At 44.2% G+C, this 17370-nt stretch overlaps 1 protein-coding gene across 1 annotated transcript in view; it reads right to left on the reverse strand.

Annotated features, from left to right (window-relative positions):
- Positions 1 to 8956: 8956 nt before the first annotated feature.
- Positions 8957 to 17370, reverse strand: part of UNC5C (unc-5 netrin receptor C) — a 226525-nt gene continuing 218111 nt past the window's right edge. Inside the window, exons 14-17 of the mRNA XM_082051376.1 lie at positions 14266 to 14415; positions 13889 to 14053; positions 11452 to 11630; positions 8957 to 11317 (exon numbers count right to left, since the gene is read on the reverse strand). Coding sequence (XP_081907502.1) covers positions 11152 to 11317; positions 11452 to 11630; positions 13889 to 14053; positions 14266 to 14415 — 660 coding nt within the window. The 3' untranslated portion in view covers positions 8957 to 11151. The remainder of the gene's footprint in view (positions 11318 to 11451; positions 11631 to 13888; positions 14054 to 14265; positions 14416 to 17370) is intronic.

The raw sequence follows: 17370 nt of genomic DNA on the forward strand, positions 1-17370 counted from the left end.
GCTGAAAATGAAAGCAAAGTGACTTTTTCATTTATAAAGAGACTATTGCACTCCAGCATTTAAAAAAAAATAATAGAGAGAGGGTCTGTACAGCTCAGAGGAGCTGTAATGGAAACCGTCCTGCAGAAACAACTTTCCATAGACCTACCCATGGGAGCTGTTCTCTCCATATAGAGATTGAGCCCAATTATCTCCCTGCATCATTAGCACGGGTGGCTGGGTTCCTGTGGGTGGCCTGGCCCAGCGGAGCTCATACCTTGGTTAAGATAATCGGGAGCCATATTAATATGGTTCAGTGCAACTTGCTTGTTTAAAGAAGCTTTTCATGTTTCCAAGAAATCTGATGGGCATGGTACTAGGTTGATGGCAAATAAATGCCCCTTGTCTTCTTGTCCTTCCTTCCTTCCTTCCTTCCTTCCTTCCTTCCTTCCTTCCTTCCTTCCTTCCTTCCTTCCTTCCTTCCTTCCTTCCTTCCTTCCTTCCTTCCTTCCTTCCTTCCTTCCTTCCTTCCTTCCTTCCTTCCTTCCTTCTCTCCCTCCCTTCTCTCCCTCCCTTCTCTCTTTCTCTCTCTTTCTCTTCTTCTCTTTCTCTTTCTCTTTCTCTTTCTCTTTCTCTTTCTCTTTCTCTTTCTCTTTCTCTTTCTCTTTCTTCTCTTTCTCTCCCTCTTTCTCTCCCTCTTTCTCTCTCTTTCTCTCTTTCCCCCACCCTGCAAAATAAAGTATTTTGTGTGTGAGTGGAAATGAGGTCCGCATTTGGATCCCCTGGTAAATTTGAAACCGCTGTGACCTACATAAGCAACCACTGGATAAGAGGAAGTTCCTCACGAGGAAAAATTATTAACTTGCTCTTTCATCTGTGTAAAAGTATGATATCCATCTACAACCACAGTTGGGAATAAAAAGATCATCTGTGTTCCCTTTTTTAAAGCCTTGTAGTGACAGGCTCTGCCATGTAGTGTCGTGGTTCCTTGTGGGGAAGAAGAACAACGAGAAACTTATTTAACTGTAATTCCCCATTCCTCCTTCCTGGGTGTGCAGCGGTTGCTATGATGTTAATAACACAGAAGAGGAAATGAGAGATTAAATATTCCCAGTGAAGTATTTTCTTTGGAAAGGTCTCTGTTCTTTGTCAGATTATCCAAGCTGAGCTGTATGGGAGTTACTGGTAAACCATTCTTTACCCTTCTGTTATATTTTTCCCCTCCACCTTTGTCCTATTTCACTAGGTGATGCTCAGTTGAATTTTGAACTAAAAGTCCTTACAAATGCTGCTTTAATTATACTAAGCCTATTTCAGAACTGAAATAATTGCCATGCTGGATTTAGCTGCAGCTTTTCTGTAATACTTCTTTTTTCCCTTTTTGGACAAAACTGATTTATTTGTGGTAGATAGATTGGTATATAATTGGGGTTTAACTTCATGGCTCCCTGAAGGTATTTCTAGTTGGAAAAATTACCATTTTAGACTTTCAAGCTAACAGAAAAATATGTGCAGGTTCACGAGAACCAGCAAGACCTCCATGACTATCGGTGTTAAAAAGAGGATTTTCATTAATTAGAGGGCTTTTTATGCAGCACATTTTCCCTCTCTGTACCCAAAAATACCGAGCAATACAAAAAGAAGATTTCGGAGAGTTAGCAGGACACAAACTGGGGTTTCTTGGCTCTGATGAAGCGGATGGGACTGGGTGAGTGGTCGCAAAGCAGATGCATTTCACATCTACTTTCCACAAATAGGTGGTTTGTGTTTTGTTTGTTTGTGTTAGTTTTTTAATACTATGATGGCTTTCCCCAGAAATGTTTCAGAAGGTGTTTTGCCAGCTGGTGGACAGGAGAAAAAGGGCCATTGTCTGTTTTTCTGAACAAGTCTTACTTTTTTTTGGTCCAATAGAAAGAGATCCTAAGATACTGGTTGATAGGTTATAATAGTGTGTATGTTAAATGTTCAAGTTTATGTGTTTTAGATAGATATATATATATGAATATATATATATATATTCAGTTGGGAGTCTGGAATGACTCCAGTATGTGGATTAAGAGTAAGCTATTACAGATGATAAAGCACTAAATAAAACATAATATTTATTTATGAAAATGCATAAATGACAAATCACTGCAACGGTGCTATATAAGAAAATAAATAAATAAATAAATATATATATAAAACGAGACACACTCTGAGAAAACAAAGGGTCTGCAGTTGTATAACCAGTGCCTGCCCATTTTCTCCCTAGACTTAAAAGGCCAGATTTTGCTCTCAAATTTCCTACTCACTGTCATCAATGACATTGTAAAGGGATATTCTTAAGGCTAGAAACCAGCCTAAGGCAAGCTCGGAAGTAGTTTGTTCTCGTACTGTGACATTCGAGTTACCAGCTGAATGGTTAGTTTTCTGCAACACTCAATGTGTAATTATTATGGTGTCAGCATGTACAGTGACAACAGGTTAGTACATTTATTTTGCCAGGTGTGGCCTTTTAATGTCAATTCCAGATTTTGGTAGTTTCACAATGCGTGTTGATGAGGGTGTGGAAGTCAGTGGTGGAGATAATTGTGGCTTCCTGGAAATACAGTTTTTAAATATAAATCGCTGAAGGAAGTTTAGTTTAATGACTTATTGGCATAGATAAGGTGGCATAGTTAAGTGGACAAAGAAAGAAAAAAAAGCCTATCCAAAAAGGAAGAGATATGCCATCTAGCAACTGCTGTCCTTTCTCTAGCACAAAGTTATTTCTGTTAAAGGAAAGGTTGACAATGTAAAGACTAAGAAATCAATTTGTGTTCTTTTTTGAGAACCAGTGCCTTACTAAACCTGTAAATACTGTAATTAAAAACCTGGGGAACAAACTGTTACATTGTATTTGTTCTGATTGTATATGGCTGTTTTAACATTCCCCCAAATAAAATTGTTTCCATCTCCCTATGAAAAAAGATCGCTTTTACTTCTATTTGCTTTTCATGTGCTCGAAAGGTGCCACCTTTAGCTTTAATTTCACTGGTTAAATTATTTTGACTGTGCCTTTTTTTTTTGTAAGATTTTTTCCTCTGAGCAAACAAGTAAACAGCAAAATATTCCATATGTTTCCCCTGGCACAGAAAACCATCACCCCTTTCACAACTCAGTGAAGAGGGAAATAGCAATTAAAATAGTGTTATCACTAATAAAGCAGTCACTCCCATGTTGTGGCTGATTATGTAAATCCACAGAAATCTGGCATTCACATAATATTTTTGTGAAGCGTCCGCCCTTCTTTCCCCCACATCTTTGTGAATTGCGACTATTTGTAATAGCACGAGAGGCGCAGGAGGCAATCTGTGCACAGACTGAACTAGAGTTGCCAGCCCCATGCTTCAGGAGAAAAAAGTTGCAGCCTACATACATCCCATCAGCTGAAATGGGGCATCACTTAATGCTGGGGAGCTGTGTACGTACATAGAGATATTTGTATGTATTTGCATTTACGGCCTGAGCTCACTCTTGTTCTGCATTTTAAGGATGAAGCATTCAGCTCGGCGTTTCCTAACGCGTAATTACCTTGCTAGTTACTTTGAGACAAGTGTGTAAACAGCGTTTTTCCCTCGAGCTGTGTCTTGCTGCTGACTACCACAGCCCTCCTGCTTTGCCCCAGGCCACCTGTGCTTGGTGGAGTGTCACAGTTATTCTCCAGCAGCATCTCCACAGTCCCTTGGCCAGGCTATATCCAAGTGGTAAAGCTGTGTGTTCCCCCTGGTGTATCACTGTATCATAGTTTTGGGGCTGTTTCTGCCCTCCTCGGCTGCACGATGCTGAAAACATGGCCCATCTGGGCTGCACGTTCTCCAGCATGTTGCCGAGATTGGTGTTTCTGCAGCTATTCCTCCTGTCCTACTTGCTTTTGCCCCTAACTTTCTAGGCTTTTTGGGGCAGTCCTAGGCTCTGTTCTCATATTCTTTCCTCTCCACCTTGCTAGGTGGTACATGGGTACTGTCTAGCCTTTGTTTTTAGCTACCTGTATCTTCTGCAGCTGCAGGCGATTCCAGGACTGGTTCAATTCCATTCAAGGAAGGGTCACACAACTGTCCCCTGCTGAAACCAGAGCTTGGCTTCCTCATGAAACACATGGAATGAGAGCTGCAGTCCCACCTTCAAATGCAGAAACATCAGAGCAGACACTTCAGGAAAAATAAAAGTGAGGTACCTGAAGGAAAAGACCCTGGAGATAAGGAGGAACTTCTTTGCTAATGCAGACTGCAGGCTGTGGCAGACCCGAAAAGGAAACTCAAGTTCAGTAATACATGTAGATAGTGTGAGAATAGTGGGATGGACAGAAAAGAGCGTGTCTGCTGTGAAAGCCAGGTATGCAAAGGGAAAGGCAGACAGACACCGGGGAATGTAAAACAAAGAGTGTGTCCAAAGTGGGCATCTTCATTTTGCAGAAACCAGCTCTGCCTGCAGCCCAGCAGGACCACAGGGTGGCCAGAGTTACCACTGAAGGACTTATGCCTCATGTCCTCTGGGATGCAGATCTCCTCTTCATGTCATACCTCCAAGTTCTCTTTCATACATAATCTGCCTCTTTCTATTACAGAGAAGATAACCATAAAAAAAGAACAGCCTTTTCTCCATCTTTGGCTGCGGCCATGAAACACAAACCCCAGGAAAACTGTCCAGGGTGAATCCTCCTGTAGCTGTGGGAGTAAAACCCCATGGGGAGGGAGAGGCAGGAGGATTTATGAAGTGCAAGGAAACAGCCTGTATGGACATGTGGATGTCATGGATGGTATCTTATGAGAGAGACTATGTCATGAGGAGTTCTTATGTGCAGATATATATTTTTTTTTTTCCTAAAAGAAAATACTCCTCTTTCCTTCCAAACTTCCAGGAACTAAACAATTGAACACAAGATAGTGGTATATATTTTTTTTCCAGTTGCTTATAAATATAATTTATTACCTGTTTAAAAATTCTTTCTTACACTTTGTACATGTCAGGCTGACAGAATAAATGCAGGCATTTACAAACAGAGGGAAGGAGAAAAAGGGAGGGGGGTAAGAGGCACACTCAGAACTAGTAAACCACACCTCCACTGTACAGCAATACAAATAATGCAATGGCTAGCACTTCTCTGGTAGTAAGTCATTTTTTATAAAAGGAATTGCATAGAAGATACAGCAATGGGGAAATAAAAACCAAAAGAGTTCTCCAGATTTGAATAGCAAAGAAAATGAATCCCACAAACCCTGGTAGAGCTGTGACATGGGAAGAGGAGGGAGGAATGCAATAAACCCTCCCAGCCTGTCTCACACAGATGTTTCATTTCTTATGGGCCCTCCTTCTTTGCTTTAGAAAGGTACTAAAGGTACCATCTTCCATTTCTTTTTTTTTCTTAAATTTTCTTAATTTTTGAACATTGACAACATATTAACAAAAAAGTCCACCACACAGATGCGCTAGAAACAGTAATGCCACAACTTTTCTGTCTCAGCTGTGTTAAAACACCCTGCTTCAAAATAGGTTATTGACTCGCTTAATGTTAACCAGGTTTTAGGGAATTCTGGCCCTTGGTGCCACCTCACCCCTGTGGGGGACCCTGCGTGGTGACATCCCTCTTTGCCACAGGCATCCAGTGGTTTCTCGCATGCCATGGCATGGGATGCTATTAGAGAAAACGGCAGGCCCAGGGTACAGCACACGCAGCAATTAATTCTTTTGTAGAACCACTATTAAACATATCTAAGCGCCGTCAAAGAAAATGTGAAGTATCTATTCAGTGATGGAGGTTTGTGGGAATTCTGGATTATCATTGTGTTTTTGTACAGGCAGAGCTTATCACAGGACTTTCAGATAAAGGGATTTTCAGATTTCAGGGAGCAGGTGCCAAGTTTAAAGGACAAGTAAATAAACTAAATGCTCCTATTTTAAGCAAGGAGCTTGAACTACCAAACTTGAAGGACTCATTTCTGTGGCTTTGGTTCAAGTCCAACTCTAGTTCCTTGCTCTTCACATGCTGCCTATTTGACCTTGCAGTGATGATACAGCACTGAATTTTGACCTTCACCTTCCCAAGCAAAAGTTGGTCATAAGAGGGTGTCCACAACTAACATCGGAGCTAAAAGTCTCCAGCAGTAGATGTCCTTATTTTCTCCTGTCTGTCTGTATGTGTGTGTGTATATATATATATACACACATACACACTTTGCATTTCTGTTAAATTCCCACTTCAAAGGATGTCCAAGATACACGCTTCAGCATTAACAAATCTGCAATGCAGCTCATTTTATGAACTCGAGGTTTCACACACGAGTTAGGAATGGATTGTGGTGATGAGTGAAAGTCAATACCTCATTGGAGTCTTTGCGAGAGAAGGGCCAAAGGTTTAGTTTTTCATTCACAAATCACTTGCATCTTTGCACCACCTGATATTAAGAAAGCCAGCCTGCAAACAATTAGTTACTTTGTGGCCTGATGAGAGCCAAAGTAATACCTGTAAAGACTTCTGAACAATCGGTAAGATAGTTTACAAAGTGCCCTGGACACAAGATTAAGAAAAAAGCAAAACGAAACCAACCAACCACAAAAAAAAACAAAGACAAAAAATCCCAAACCAACCAAACAAATACCCCCCAAACACAACCGACCTCAACAGTATCCTCTTGCTTGAAATTAACCTCAGAGCTGTGGTAACTACTTGGCCAGAGCATACAATGGTCTAAGGGCACCCCCCTCCCTTCCCCATATACCCCAAAACAAGAAGAAAAGGAGAATCAAAAAGAAGCTGTTGTAGGTAGCAGTACGAGACATTAGGACACTGTCCACAGTGATGGGCTTACAGCATGTAAATCCATTTATTCTATATGTAAGCAACAGAAATGTCACGAAACCCAAGGAACAGACACATTTTGCTCTGTGGGCATCCCAGACTCCAACATGTCTAAAAAGTGTCTGCATTTCTGCCAGCGATACAAAAAAAGTTTCCCATGGAAGCAAATCTTGACTCAAGAGATGCTCATTGCCTCAAAACTTCTGCGATTCGGTTAAACAGCACTGTTCAGGGAGTGATCAGAAAAGTAGGAAAAATAAACCAAACCCAAAGCTACCCTATACAATGACGGCCACCTTTACAAGGACACAACACAAGAGGGACTGAAGAAAAAAAATCAGGTGAAAAGGACTGCCTCCCATAGTGTGAAAATTAAAGATTTTCCTTGAAGTCAGTAGATATTTTATATATATTTATATAATATATATATTATTTATAGCACTAGCAATCAACATGTAATGAAGAGATGGTGTGAAGAGCAGTAAAACTGCTACAGCACGTAGCTGAAGGTGGACAACTAAAAGGATAAATATTTAAAAAAGTAGTAATAACTGGAGGATAAGAAGCCTGCAGCTTTTTTTGTTGTTGTTTTTTTTTTTTTTTAAAGTAGATGTGCTTACCTGACACAAAATCTTACAATAACTCCTAAGAGTCAGTTGTCTGCCAGACTTGTTTGCCATTTTCAAGAGCTGCCCCATGGGGAAAGCTTTTGGCCGAGTGATGCTGCGGGATGCAGCGGTGGCGTGTTGGAGCTGGGGCTCAGCCCCACGAGATGGCACTGTGTCCATGCAGTCCAGGCGGAGCTGCTGCTGCTTTTGCTGCCACCAAAAATAATAACCTCAGCGGTTCTGGCCGCCCTTGCTTCCCACCCTCCCTCCTCAGGGCGGCAGGATGGGGATGCTGAGGGGTGCCCATCACCAGAGCCCTTTCCCCAGGCACATGTCCTGCAAATTCAGTACCCCTGGAAAGAAGAAAAAAACTGAGCAAAATTAAAGCAGGAGGAGTGTCAAGTGAGGTGGGAGCTGCACAAGCAGCAGCGGCAATGCACGAACATGAAGCTGCTGGGACGAGTGTAGCTCTGCAAAGGAAACCTCCCTGTCTCTGTCCCCAGTACCTTCTCCCTGCTGTGCAGGGCTGGGGCAGCTTGCACGGAACCATAGTGGGACTCTGCAAAAGGGGATGGAGAAACCATCCAGCCTGTGATTGCACTGAGAGAGAAGGTTTTTGAGCAGTTGGGATGAAAGAGGAGCAGCTCTGCCTCCTAGGGCCGGCAATGTTGCTGCCCTAGTGATGTTCTTGAAGGTCATCTACTTCTGTGGGTGCTCCTCTTAACCAGAGTGTGCCTTTTCCTGTCAATAACTCCCATTTACCAGGATGTTGTAGATGGAAAATGCCCCAAAATATTTTAAGAAAGTTGCTCATCTGTTTTTCTTGGAGCAGGCATTGGGGAGTAGGTCACAGAGGTGGAAAAATGAGCATCGACTCATAGTGATAGAGACAAGTATGAGACAATTTCTGGCAAAGCCCCTGTGAGAAAGGTATACAGGCTGCCCACCTGCAAAAGCCTGGAGCTGGGAGTACTGGTGAGTCCTGGTATCGGCTGACAAAGACTGAGCCCAGGGGGAAAAGGGGCTGAAGGACAGTTCAGCTTCTGCACCCACTTTGGAAGAGGAGTCAGCGAGAAGTATGCATGGGAAGGGTGAAGCAGCACAAACTAAATACAGCTGCCTACACCTGAACATGGCACAGGAAGGAAAATAGCTGACACCTATCTTTTAAGAGCCATTTCAGAGCTCCAAGGTGAGTAAAATAATGTACGGAGAAGGGCAGTGCTGGAAGCCCCAGTTGAAGCCTCCTGAAGTTGAAAGCAAGATTTCCATTAGCATTGCAATGGGCTGCATTAGACCTCCAAAGTGAAAAAGAAGATGGTTGGTTGTGGAAAGGATGCCCTTGGCATCTCAGCATTCAGAGAAAGTGGGGCTTTTGTAGGCAAAATGCAGACAGATGTTGAAAGTTAAAATGTATGTCCCCTAGTCTCCTGTTTTGCTTGAAATGTTGGTTTGCAAACTGCCAAGTTACCTCTTACAAGGAAGGGAGTGCTTGCTGATCACTGCCCAGCAGTCAATTAAAACCCTGCTGGTGTCAGGGAGCTGAAAACTTAAAACAAAAGCTCCCAAGCCTATGGAAATGTCAAATGGGAAAAAGGTCAGATGAAATTTTCCTTTCATTTTGACCAATGACATTTTCAAAGTTACCTTTAAAGGTGCAATTGGAAAGCCTTGGGGAAAAACAAAAACAATAAGACAAAAGAAAACAAGCCAACAAGGAAACACATGGAGCAGGAATATGAGTGTGGGTGGGGGCATTTGTGTGCACAACAGTAATAACCAAGGTCTGGCTGGAAACCTGGAGTGGATGGGTGGGGGAAAAAAGGGGTTTTTTGCACCAGGTGTAGAGGTCAGACAAGCCTGGCAGTAAAACTACTGCAACCCTATGTGCTGACTTGTGCCAAAGAGTCAGACTTTTCACTGAGCAGAGACTGAAATGGGTTTGCATGGACAACCAAAAAAGCAAGCGTTCGCTCCTTTTGCCAAGTTCCCAAATTCACCTGTTTGCAGCAGCCAAGAGGGACAAATGTCGCCCCGGTCAGGCAGTGAGGACTGGGCAGCAGCGATGGAGCGAGCTGGGATTTTAGCTTCACCAGTCTGTGCCCTGCCCTGGTTGCAGCAGAGGCTTCCGTGGTTGCAACACACTTGGGAAGAGCAGCAGAGATCCACTGAATGCATCTCACCCAGAAATGACCCAGCAGGTGACCCCCAGCAGCCCTGACCGCTACAAACATTACGGGAGGAGGCAGGCACGGTAAGAAAGTACCTGCAGCTCCATGGGAAGATAATGGGAGCTGCAAAGCAAAGCAAGACATATGGTGGAGCACCTTGGATGCACAATTCAGGTGTTCAACATCAGTGCCTCCACATGCTTCCCAAACCAGTGGGCTACATGGGTTTGGACTCGGAGGCTGTCACTCGTTCGCAGCCACCCTGGGATACCATTGCTGGTTGGAGCAACCTGAAGGCACCAAGGTGGTGCAGACCATCCCAGGAAGGGGTGCTGGGTTGGATCCTTTGCGGATGTAGATCAGTGACATCAGCAGAGCATCACCAGTTTCTAAGACCTTTGCATTGGGCACGAAGCACAGCAAAGCTAAGACGAGCTGAGCAACCCTTGTGGGCTAGCAGAAGACTTTGGAGGAAGAGTGTGATGGCTGGAGAAGGGAAGAACAAACAGCATAGAGGGCGACATGTCTTAGAAGACCTTCAGGAAGGGGACAACAGGTTCCATAAAAATGGGAATAATTCATTCTGCTGCTGACAAAAATAGAAATAAAGTAATAATGGTAATAATAATAATAATTATAATTATAATCCTTGCACTAGATACTAATTAGTAAATAACTATCATAGCAACTTCTCTTTTTTATTTTTTTTCTGGGTTTCTCTTTTTTACCTCCCCTAAACGCTCATATCGCAAACGGGTGGGAAGGGTGTTGTTACACTGTGAATTGAAAATTAACTCCAAGTCTTACATTCCCCACTGTCCTAGAGCTGTTTACACAGGTTCCACGGGACTGCCTCGGGGAAGGAAGGGGATGTTACGTGTGTTCCTGCTTAGCACCCAGAGTACCTGCTTTCCAGATGCACACCTCTTAAACTCTGATTTTCTTTATTTTTTTTCTTTCTTTTTCTTTTTTTCTTTCTTTTTTTTTCTTTTCACATGTAGGTCTAGGAAACAGAACTATGACAGGAGCATCATTGTGAGACAATCAATGTGAGGAATTGTAGCCAAAATCTGAATTCACCAGAAACCAATAAGCTGAAATAGCCACAACCAGCTGTCCATACCCTTGTCTAGAATGGCTTTAAAGAAAAAATATAAAGAGCCATGGACAGTCTCCTTACCCCTGTCCAGAATTTGATGTAAACAACATCCATAGAAACTGGGATTGTTAAGAAAGTTTATCCATATATCTGGATAGCAATAAAAAGCGTTTCCTAGGAAACTGTAAAATCCTGTACCAAGCGGTGTACAGCCAAGCCGAGAGGAACATTAGGTTGATTTATATTTTCAAGGTACAACTTTGCAGGATTTCTTTTAGATCCTGTGGTAATGTACAAGGAGAGCACATGTGAAGGTCAGGGCTGGATACTTTTTTTTTGTTTGCTTGCTTGCTTTCTTCTCTGAAATGTCTCTTGTGTAACTCATTGGTCTGGGTTTTCATTTCAATTCTCGTTTGTAGTAACAGGGCATTACTGCTCCCTGTGTCTGTCCTTCCTGTTCACGCCAAGGCTGCATCAGTAATTTCCTTCTGCTGCCAAAGAAACAACAGTTTCATGTCTTCCCATTTCTTCAAGAACCGCTGCCAGCATGCTCAGGTTGCCATCAGGGAAATTCTGGGCTTCCCAGAGATCCAGGATCACCCCAGTGGGACTTGATTTCGTAGCAAAATAATTTAGGTACCTGCAACAAGACAAAAGGACACTCATTTTTTTGAAGCTATATGAAGGCTACCAGAAGTTATATGATGTCTGCTGTCACTCATCTTCCCCAGGACCCTTTTGTACAGCCAAGGACGCGTAGGCAGCACCACTCACCTGTCCAGTTTGAGTTTGTGGGCCAGCATCCTCCAGTCGTGGCCCCTGGTCTGGGGGGCGTCCAGGCTGCTGCAAAGCTTCTGCCTGATGGGGAGGGGGATGCTGAAAGCGCTGGGCCCTACTATGGTGGTGACGGTGTCTGCGGAGTCCATGGGAGGGTAATCGATGCCAGTAGGTTCCTGAGGTTGGAAAGGAAGAAAAACAAACAAACAATAAATTAAACAAACAACCAACACCGACAAAATCCCAAACAAACAAAACCAGCAGTTTTGTTATTGAGTGCAGGGACAATTGTAGATGTCTGCCCTCTGAGAATCAGCACTTTTATTTGTGTTAGAGAGGAGTAGCCCTCTGCTAACCAAGCTGAAAAAGACAAGTATTTATAAACAACTCCAAGTAGACAGCAGAGTTTGGGGTTTTTTTGAGGGTGAAAACTACTAAGGCTGGACAAAATTGAGCCCAGCTTAATTAATCACTTACTGAAATAATGAAAGATTAAGCACTTAGACACGTGTTAGAGCAAATTGGTACTACTAGGGCAGAACTGGGCTTTCCCAACTTGGCCAGCAGAAGCCCCTTCCCCACAGCGCCCTCAAGCCCCCCATGTCAAATGGAGCCAGCACCAGGCTCATACCACTGACATCCCTCTGGCAGCACTTGTACTCTCCAAATTAAACCTCTTTTGCCTCCACTCTTTTATCCACACCTTAATTTTTTTTTGCATTGCAGACAGACACCCCACCCAGGGCTGCTGCAGAAGGATCCATGGCCATGCTCTGGGGCTCTTTTGGGTGACGACCGACAGCAAGAGATAAAAAGAGGGCTTCAAAAACAAACAGTGGGAGACCTTTATCGCACTCTTCCTCTTGCCTCACAAATGTGCATGTTTTGGCACTCACTGCATTTGTGTTTTTTGAAGTGCCAGTGGAAGACACCGTATAAAGCCAGAATAAGGCAGTTTAATCTGCAGAAGTTTTACATCACAAAATCACAGAATGTGTGTCCTTTACAGGGGACAAAAAAGAAAGCCCATAAAGGGAGGATGCAGTAAACTCTCTTACTGTATTTTTACCACAGGGTGACAGAGGCAGAGGGGCAGATCCAGCAATGAAGAGTTTAAGTTTGGTGGTATTTTGAGTAACAAAGTTGACACAACCCTGTGTGCCAGCCCTTAGCAGTCCAAGGTCCTCCTGCCCCTCATTTGGGCTCAGGAACATGTCAACCAGGAGGAGCAATTTTGCAGCAGACAACCTTGATAACAGTGGTACTATTCCCTCTTTCTATTCATCCCTGATGCATGGGATCACAACACAAGACAAGAATATTATCCTGTTCTCTCTGAATCCATTACCAGGCCCTATTACACACAAGCAGCTGAAGATGATTATAGTGTATACTTGCATTTCATTAAAGTTACTCTCAATTCTTTCTCTTCTCTGTGAGGTTAAATTAGAGATTACCTCAATGCAGCACTTATTACAATAATTGTTTATGATACTTGTTTTACCATCTGTCTTTAATGCTGTGTAGTCCCCAGCTGAATATGTAACTTTACACCCGATAACCAAGCAGATGTTATGGGTAATGGTGCAAACCATCAGGGCTTTACAGCACAAGTAACTTCTGCCTGTGGTTTCCCAGCCCTTCCCCTTCCCCAGCAGTGATTGCTGCCTGAGAGCCTGCTCTTCACAGCTGTCGAATGTACCAGGCACAAAAGCCACAGCACGTTCACTGAAGTCAATGCCACTTTATACCTAAACATGTCATTTGGTCTCAGCCCTAAGCTTGACTGCCCCAAGGAGTGAAATTCTTCAGGTGCTCCATAACATCAGCAAAGATGTTCTGAAACTTATGATCATTTTTCTATTGGAAAATGTCAACCATCAAAAGAAAAAATGTCAAAGGTAGTAGTCAGGATTTGTAGCAGTAGCAAAATCTGAGGAGAAAACTCTGTTGCAACTAAAACATCTGATATTCCCTCTTGTACAGCAGTTATTACATGGAATGAGTGAAGTGGCTTATGCGAACATATGGGGATGACATTTTCCTCTTCTCTTTCCACCCTCTCCAGGGAAATGTTTGGCCTGATGGCCTTGTGGACTTCCAGGAAACAGGACCATGCAGTGCTTTGAAAGTTGCATTAGGAACTTGTAGGCAAAGAGCTCCTCCACATAGACACAAAAACGTGGCACTTGCAGGGAGACAACAGCTGCCCTTCACCCTCCCTTGAAGGGGGGATGCTCCCTTCTAGATGGGAGAAACTAAGGGAAAATGCAGCAGAAGATACAAAGCAACAACTTAATCCATCCCTTTTGTCCATCCCAGCAGTCAGGAGGAGAATGGGAAGCACTAAGCAGGTAGCAGTGGGAAAGGATATACTTCCTCAGCCCTCCCGTATTTCTGCAGTCAGCTAGAGATATGAACAGATGTCATTTACCTCTGAGACAGAGCAGTTGAGCTGGAAGATCTGCCCTTCTCCTTCGACCTGCCGCACGCAGAGTTTGCACACCAGCTCCAGGGTATTCAGGCTGAACCTTTCCAGTGTGAAGGTGCAGTGTAGGTTCCTCTGACATCCACTCCAGATGTGGTAAAAGGGAATCTCCTGCAAGACAAAAAAAAGTAGCATAGTGAGGGAGGGATGCAGGACCAGGGTGTGGATGCTGACCAGAGACTGTGAGCTCCGTGCTGCTGTCACTGAAGATGGTCCTGGGAAAATAAGTCCATGGCACTGCAGCCTGGCACTGGGTGTTTTTTAAACACCTCTGTGTTAAACCTCACTGCTCGGATCCAAGGTGAATGGTTTGTGCTGCTCACCTGGTATTTAGCCAGCAGTTTGCTCTTCCAGAGAGAGTGGGCGATGTCATGAATGGACAGGCGGAGATTATGAGTGCTTCCCTTAAAATGCAAAGCTTTGGGTTCCTCCAAAAGCTGCCCACCCATCTGCCGCTCCAGCTGGAGGACCTCCTGCAGGATAGTGAGAACAAGAAGAAAGCGGTCAGGTTTCATTGAGACAGCACATTGGTCTTCTGAGTCCTCAAGACTGTAACTTGTATAATACAGAGAAAGAAAATGCAGAGGTACTGTACAGAATTGTGAACTGGAATTGGACTTGTGGATCTGAGTATAAGCTCATTGCCCCCATCACACAGCAGCAGCCCAGCAGGGTTGCAGGCAGCCGTATCTCCTTTGGGAGACACAGTGTTATCTAACACATCCTATAAGCAGAAAGGTTAATTGCATGCAATTATATTGAATGCAAAGACTTTGCAAAAAGACACTGTTTGAATACTGAAATACATCAGTCTTCTCTGTTGTTCGCCAAACTGGACACCTAATAGTAGCTTTACTATTTTGCTTTTGGAAGCTCTTATTTGCGTACGTCCTGCTGATATGGGACCTGTGCATACTGTTGGTCCTTCAGCTTGCAGCCTCCCAGCAAACAGCTCCATGACAGAGCAGTACAGGAAAGAGCAGATGTCTACTGAGACTGTCATGCAGGATGGTATCAAAACAAGAGCCAGACATTGTGATGGAGGATTTGGTAGCTATGAATACATACATTCAGGGTTACTGAAATATTGATCTTCTAATAAAAAGCTAGTAAGCCAAGAGTCTTGGCATTTTCTACAGTTAAAAATAAATATACATGTATAACTATTGAGACCACAGAGGATCATTGCCTACAAACAGTCTAATTGTGGTCCACATGGAAGAAGCAAGTACAAAGGCACCTACATGAGCCCCATTAGAAACCACCACAGCCAAACTCAGTCATATTTAACTAAAAGAGCCAACCAAGCATCTGGTCTAAAGTGGCCAAAGCAAATCATGCACAGAGCGAGCACACTCAAGGAGTACATGGGCACACAAAACCAGGATGCTACTTCAGGCCAAGTAGAGGAGCCTCTGTTTCATCTAAGCACAACACAAGCTGCTCTTGATCCAGTTCAGGACCTAGTTAACATACAAGAAAAGCCACTGTCCCTGGTGAGCCCCACGCCTAGCAGATACTGAGGCAAAAATGATGTTAGTTTATCAGCCATTAGAGGAAAAGAAACAAAATCAAGAAACCTTTTAGATTAAGGTTATGCCAATGAATCAGTTCCAGCTTTTTTCCAGTGCCTCCTAATTACCTCGTCAAGATGTCTAAAGAGCAATCAATAGTAATTATCTGATTACTATAGATCTTCATTATGTCCAAATCACCTCCCTGGAAGAAGACAACTCATGGCACTGCGTGGATTAATTGCAAACGCCGCCTCTAAGACACATGGGATGTGGGGCCTGAATGGCTGCTCCTGCCCCTGCCCCAGCAGCACCAGCTCCAGGAGCTGCACTACTGTGGACAAAAAAATCATAGCGTGATGCTGCACTGTCCCACCCACCAGATCTGCATGTCTAATTTCAATATCCCACTTTCGGTAACCCCTCTACATGCTCCAACTGAAGGACACTGAGCAGCTTGTGCTTCTCCCATGCCACTCAGCTAATTAATTCGAATTAATTCAGAAACACAATTTGCATAGCCCTTCAAATCTGCAGACTGGCTGTAATCATAAGGTATCTTATTTCGAGCAGTGCTTATCCCTCTGTCTGGCACCCCTATGCCCCCCTAAGCCGACGTCTGAGCTGCACGTTGCTTGCCCCATGCTGAGGTGACTTTGGCCACCCTCCCCATCACCTCTCCTGTGAGCTGGGACTTACACCCCTATGCTCTTCCTAGGAGAGGGAGCTGTGTAAGACATGGTTCCATCAGCAGCACCACCAGGACACCACAACCTGCATTTGGAAAAGGCTTCCTTATTAACAGGGCACAAGCAAGCAACAGCTTTCAGTCTGAGCTATTGCCTTTCTTCATTAGAGGGAAAAGTATGCATGAAATAACCGAGGACAGTTTCTGCACAGCACAGGGTGGGTTGGGGGATGCCACTCTGCTACAGCCTGAAATAATTCCCTTGCTCCCAGTGTGAGAGGCAGCTGTTTCTGCACACCTGGATGCTCAACACCTGTCCCCCCGCCCTCTGCCACACACAGCTCACATACCTCCATCTCAAAGCCATATGTGAATAAATAGATGAAAACAAAACAGCTGGATTTCTTTATAGTTACTGTATTTTTCTAACAGTTTAGGCATCCCCCTCAAAGTGCAAAAATCAGCTTTTAAAAAGGAGGCCAGTGCTTGAGCTCACAGCTACCCTTGCTCTTCCCCAAAAAGCTCTTTGGTGAGCATCCCATCCATGCAGCTCAGGACGCCGTGGGGCAGAGGATGCTGCGTGTGTCATCAGTGCAGAGCTCCCAGGAACCCTGCCAAACCTTTCCCACAATAACCAAGCTCTTATTGATGACAAGTCCTTACAAGGCTCTTCCAAACCTCAGACATTCCAATGTGGGAGCATCTCCTGCTGCTCTTCCTTCCCTTTGCTGTGCCTTGCCTGGAGCAGCCAGCCCCAAGACACCAAGATATTGCAGCTGGTGCCTCGCTTGTTGCCTACAACCTTCCCTCCCTCTCCAAATCACTGTCAGCTCCACACTCGCTGGTCTGGCCCCATCTGCACACCTTGTCCCACACAAATGCAATTGACACATGCAGAAGAGTTTGTGGCCAGCAAGTATGTGTCCTTGTCCTCCTGTAAACCACCAGTTAGCTGGCCCTTGAGCCCCTTGGGTGGCCTTCCAGTCTTGGGGTAGATGTGCTGAACAGAAGAATATTAGAATGCATGTACTTTGCTGTAATAAAGCAATAGGTATGAGTGGGATGGTGTCTGCCTGACCCTGCTCACCTTTCCTCCCCAAATTACAAGCTCACTTTGGGGTCTGCCTGCAGCAGAAACCCAGGGACTGTCCTGCTCCCCTCCCAAACGCTGGCTGCAGCTTCTCAGGTGCAAGATGGTCCCTCCATGTTGCTCAGCACCTCTCCTG

Source organism: Streptopelia decaocto (genome assembly GCF_964273445.1).
Source record: "Streptopelia decaocto genome assembly, chromosome: 4".
In the NCBI taxonomy this organism is placed as follows: Eukaryota; Metazoa; Chordata; class Aves; order Columbiformes; family Columbidae; genus Streptopelia; species Streptopelia decaocto.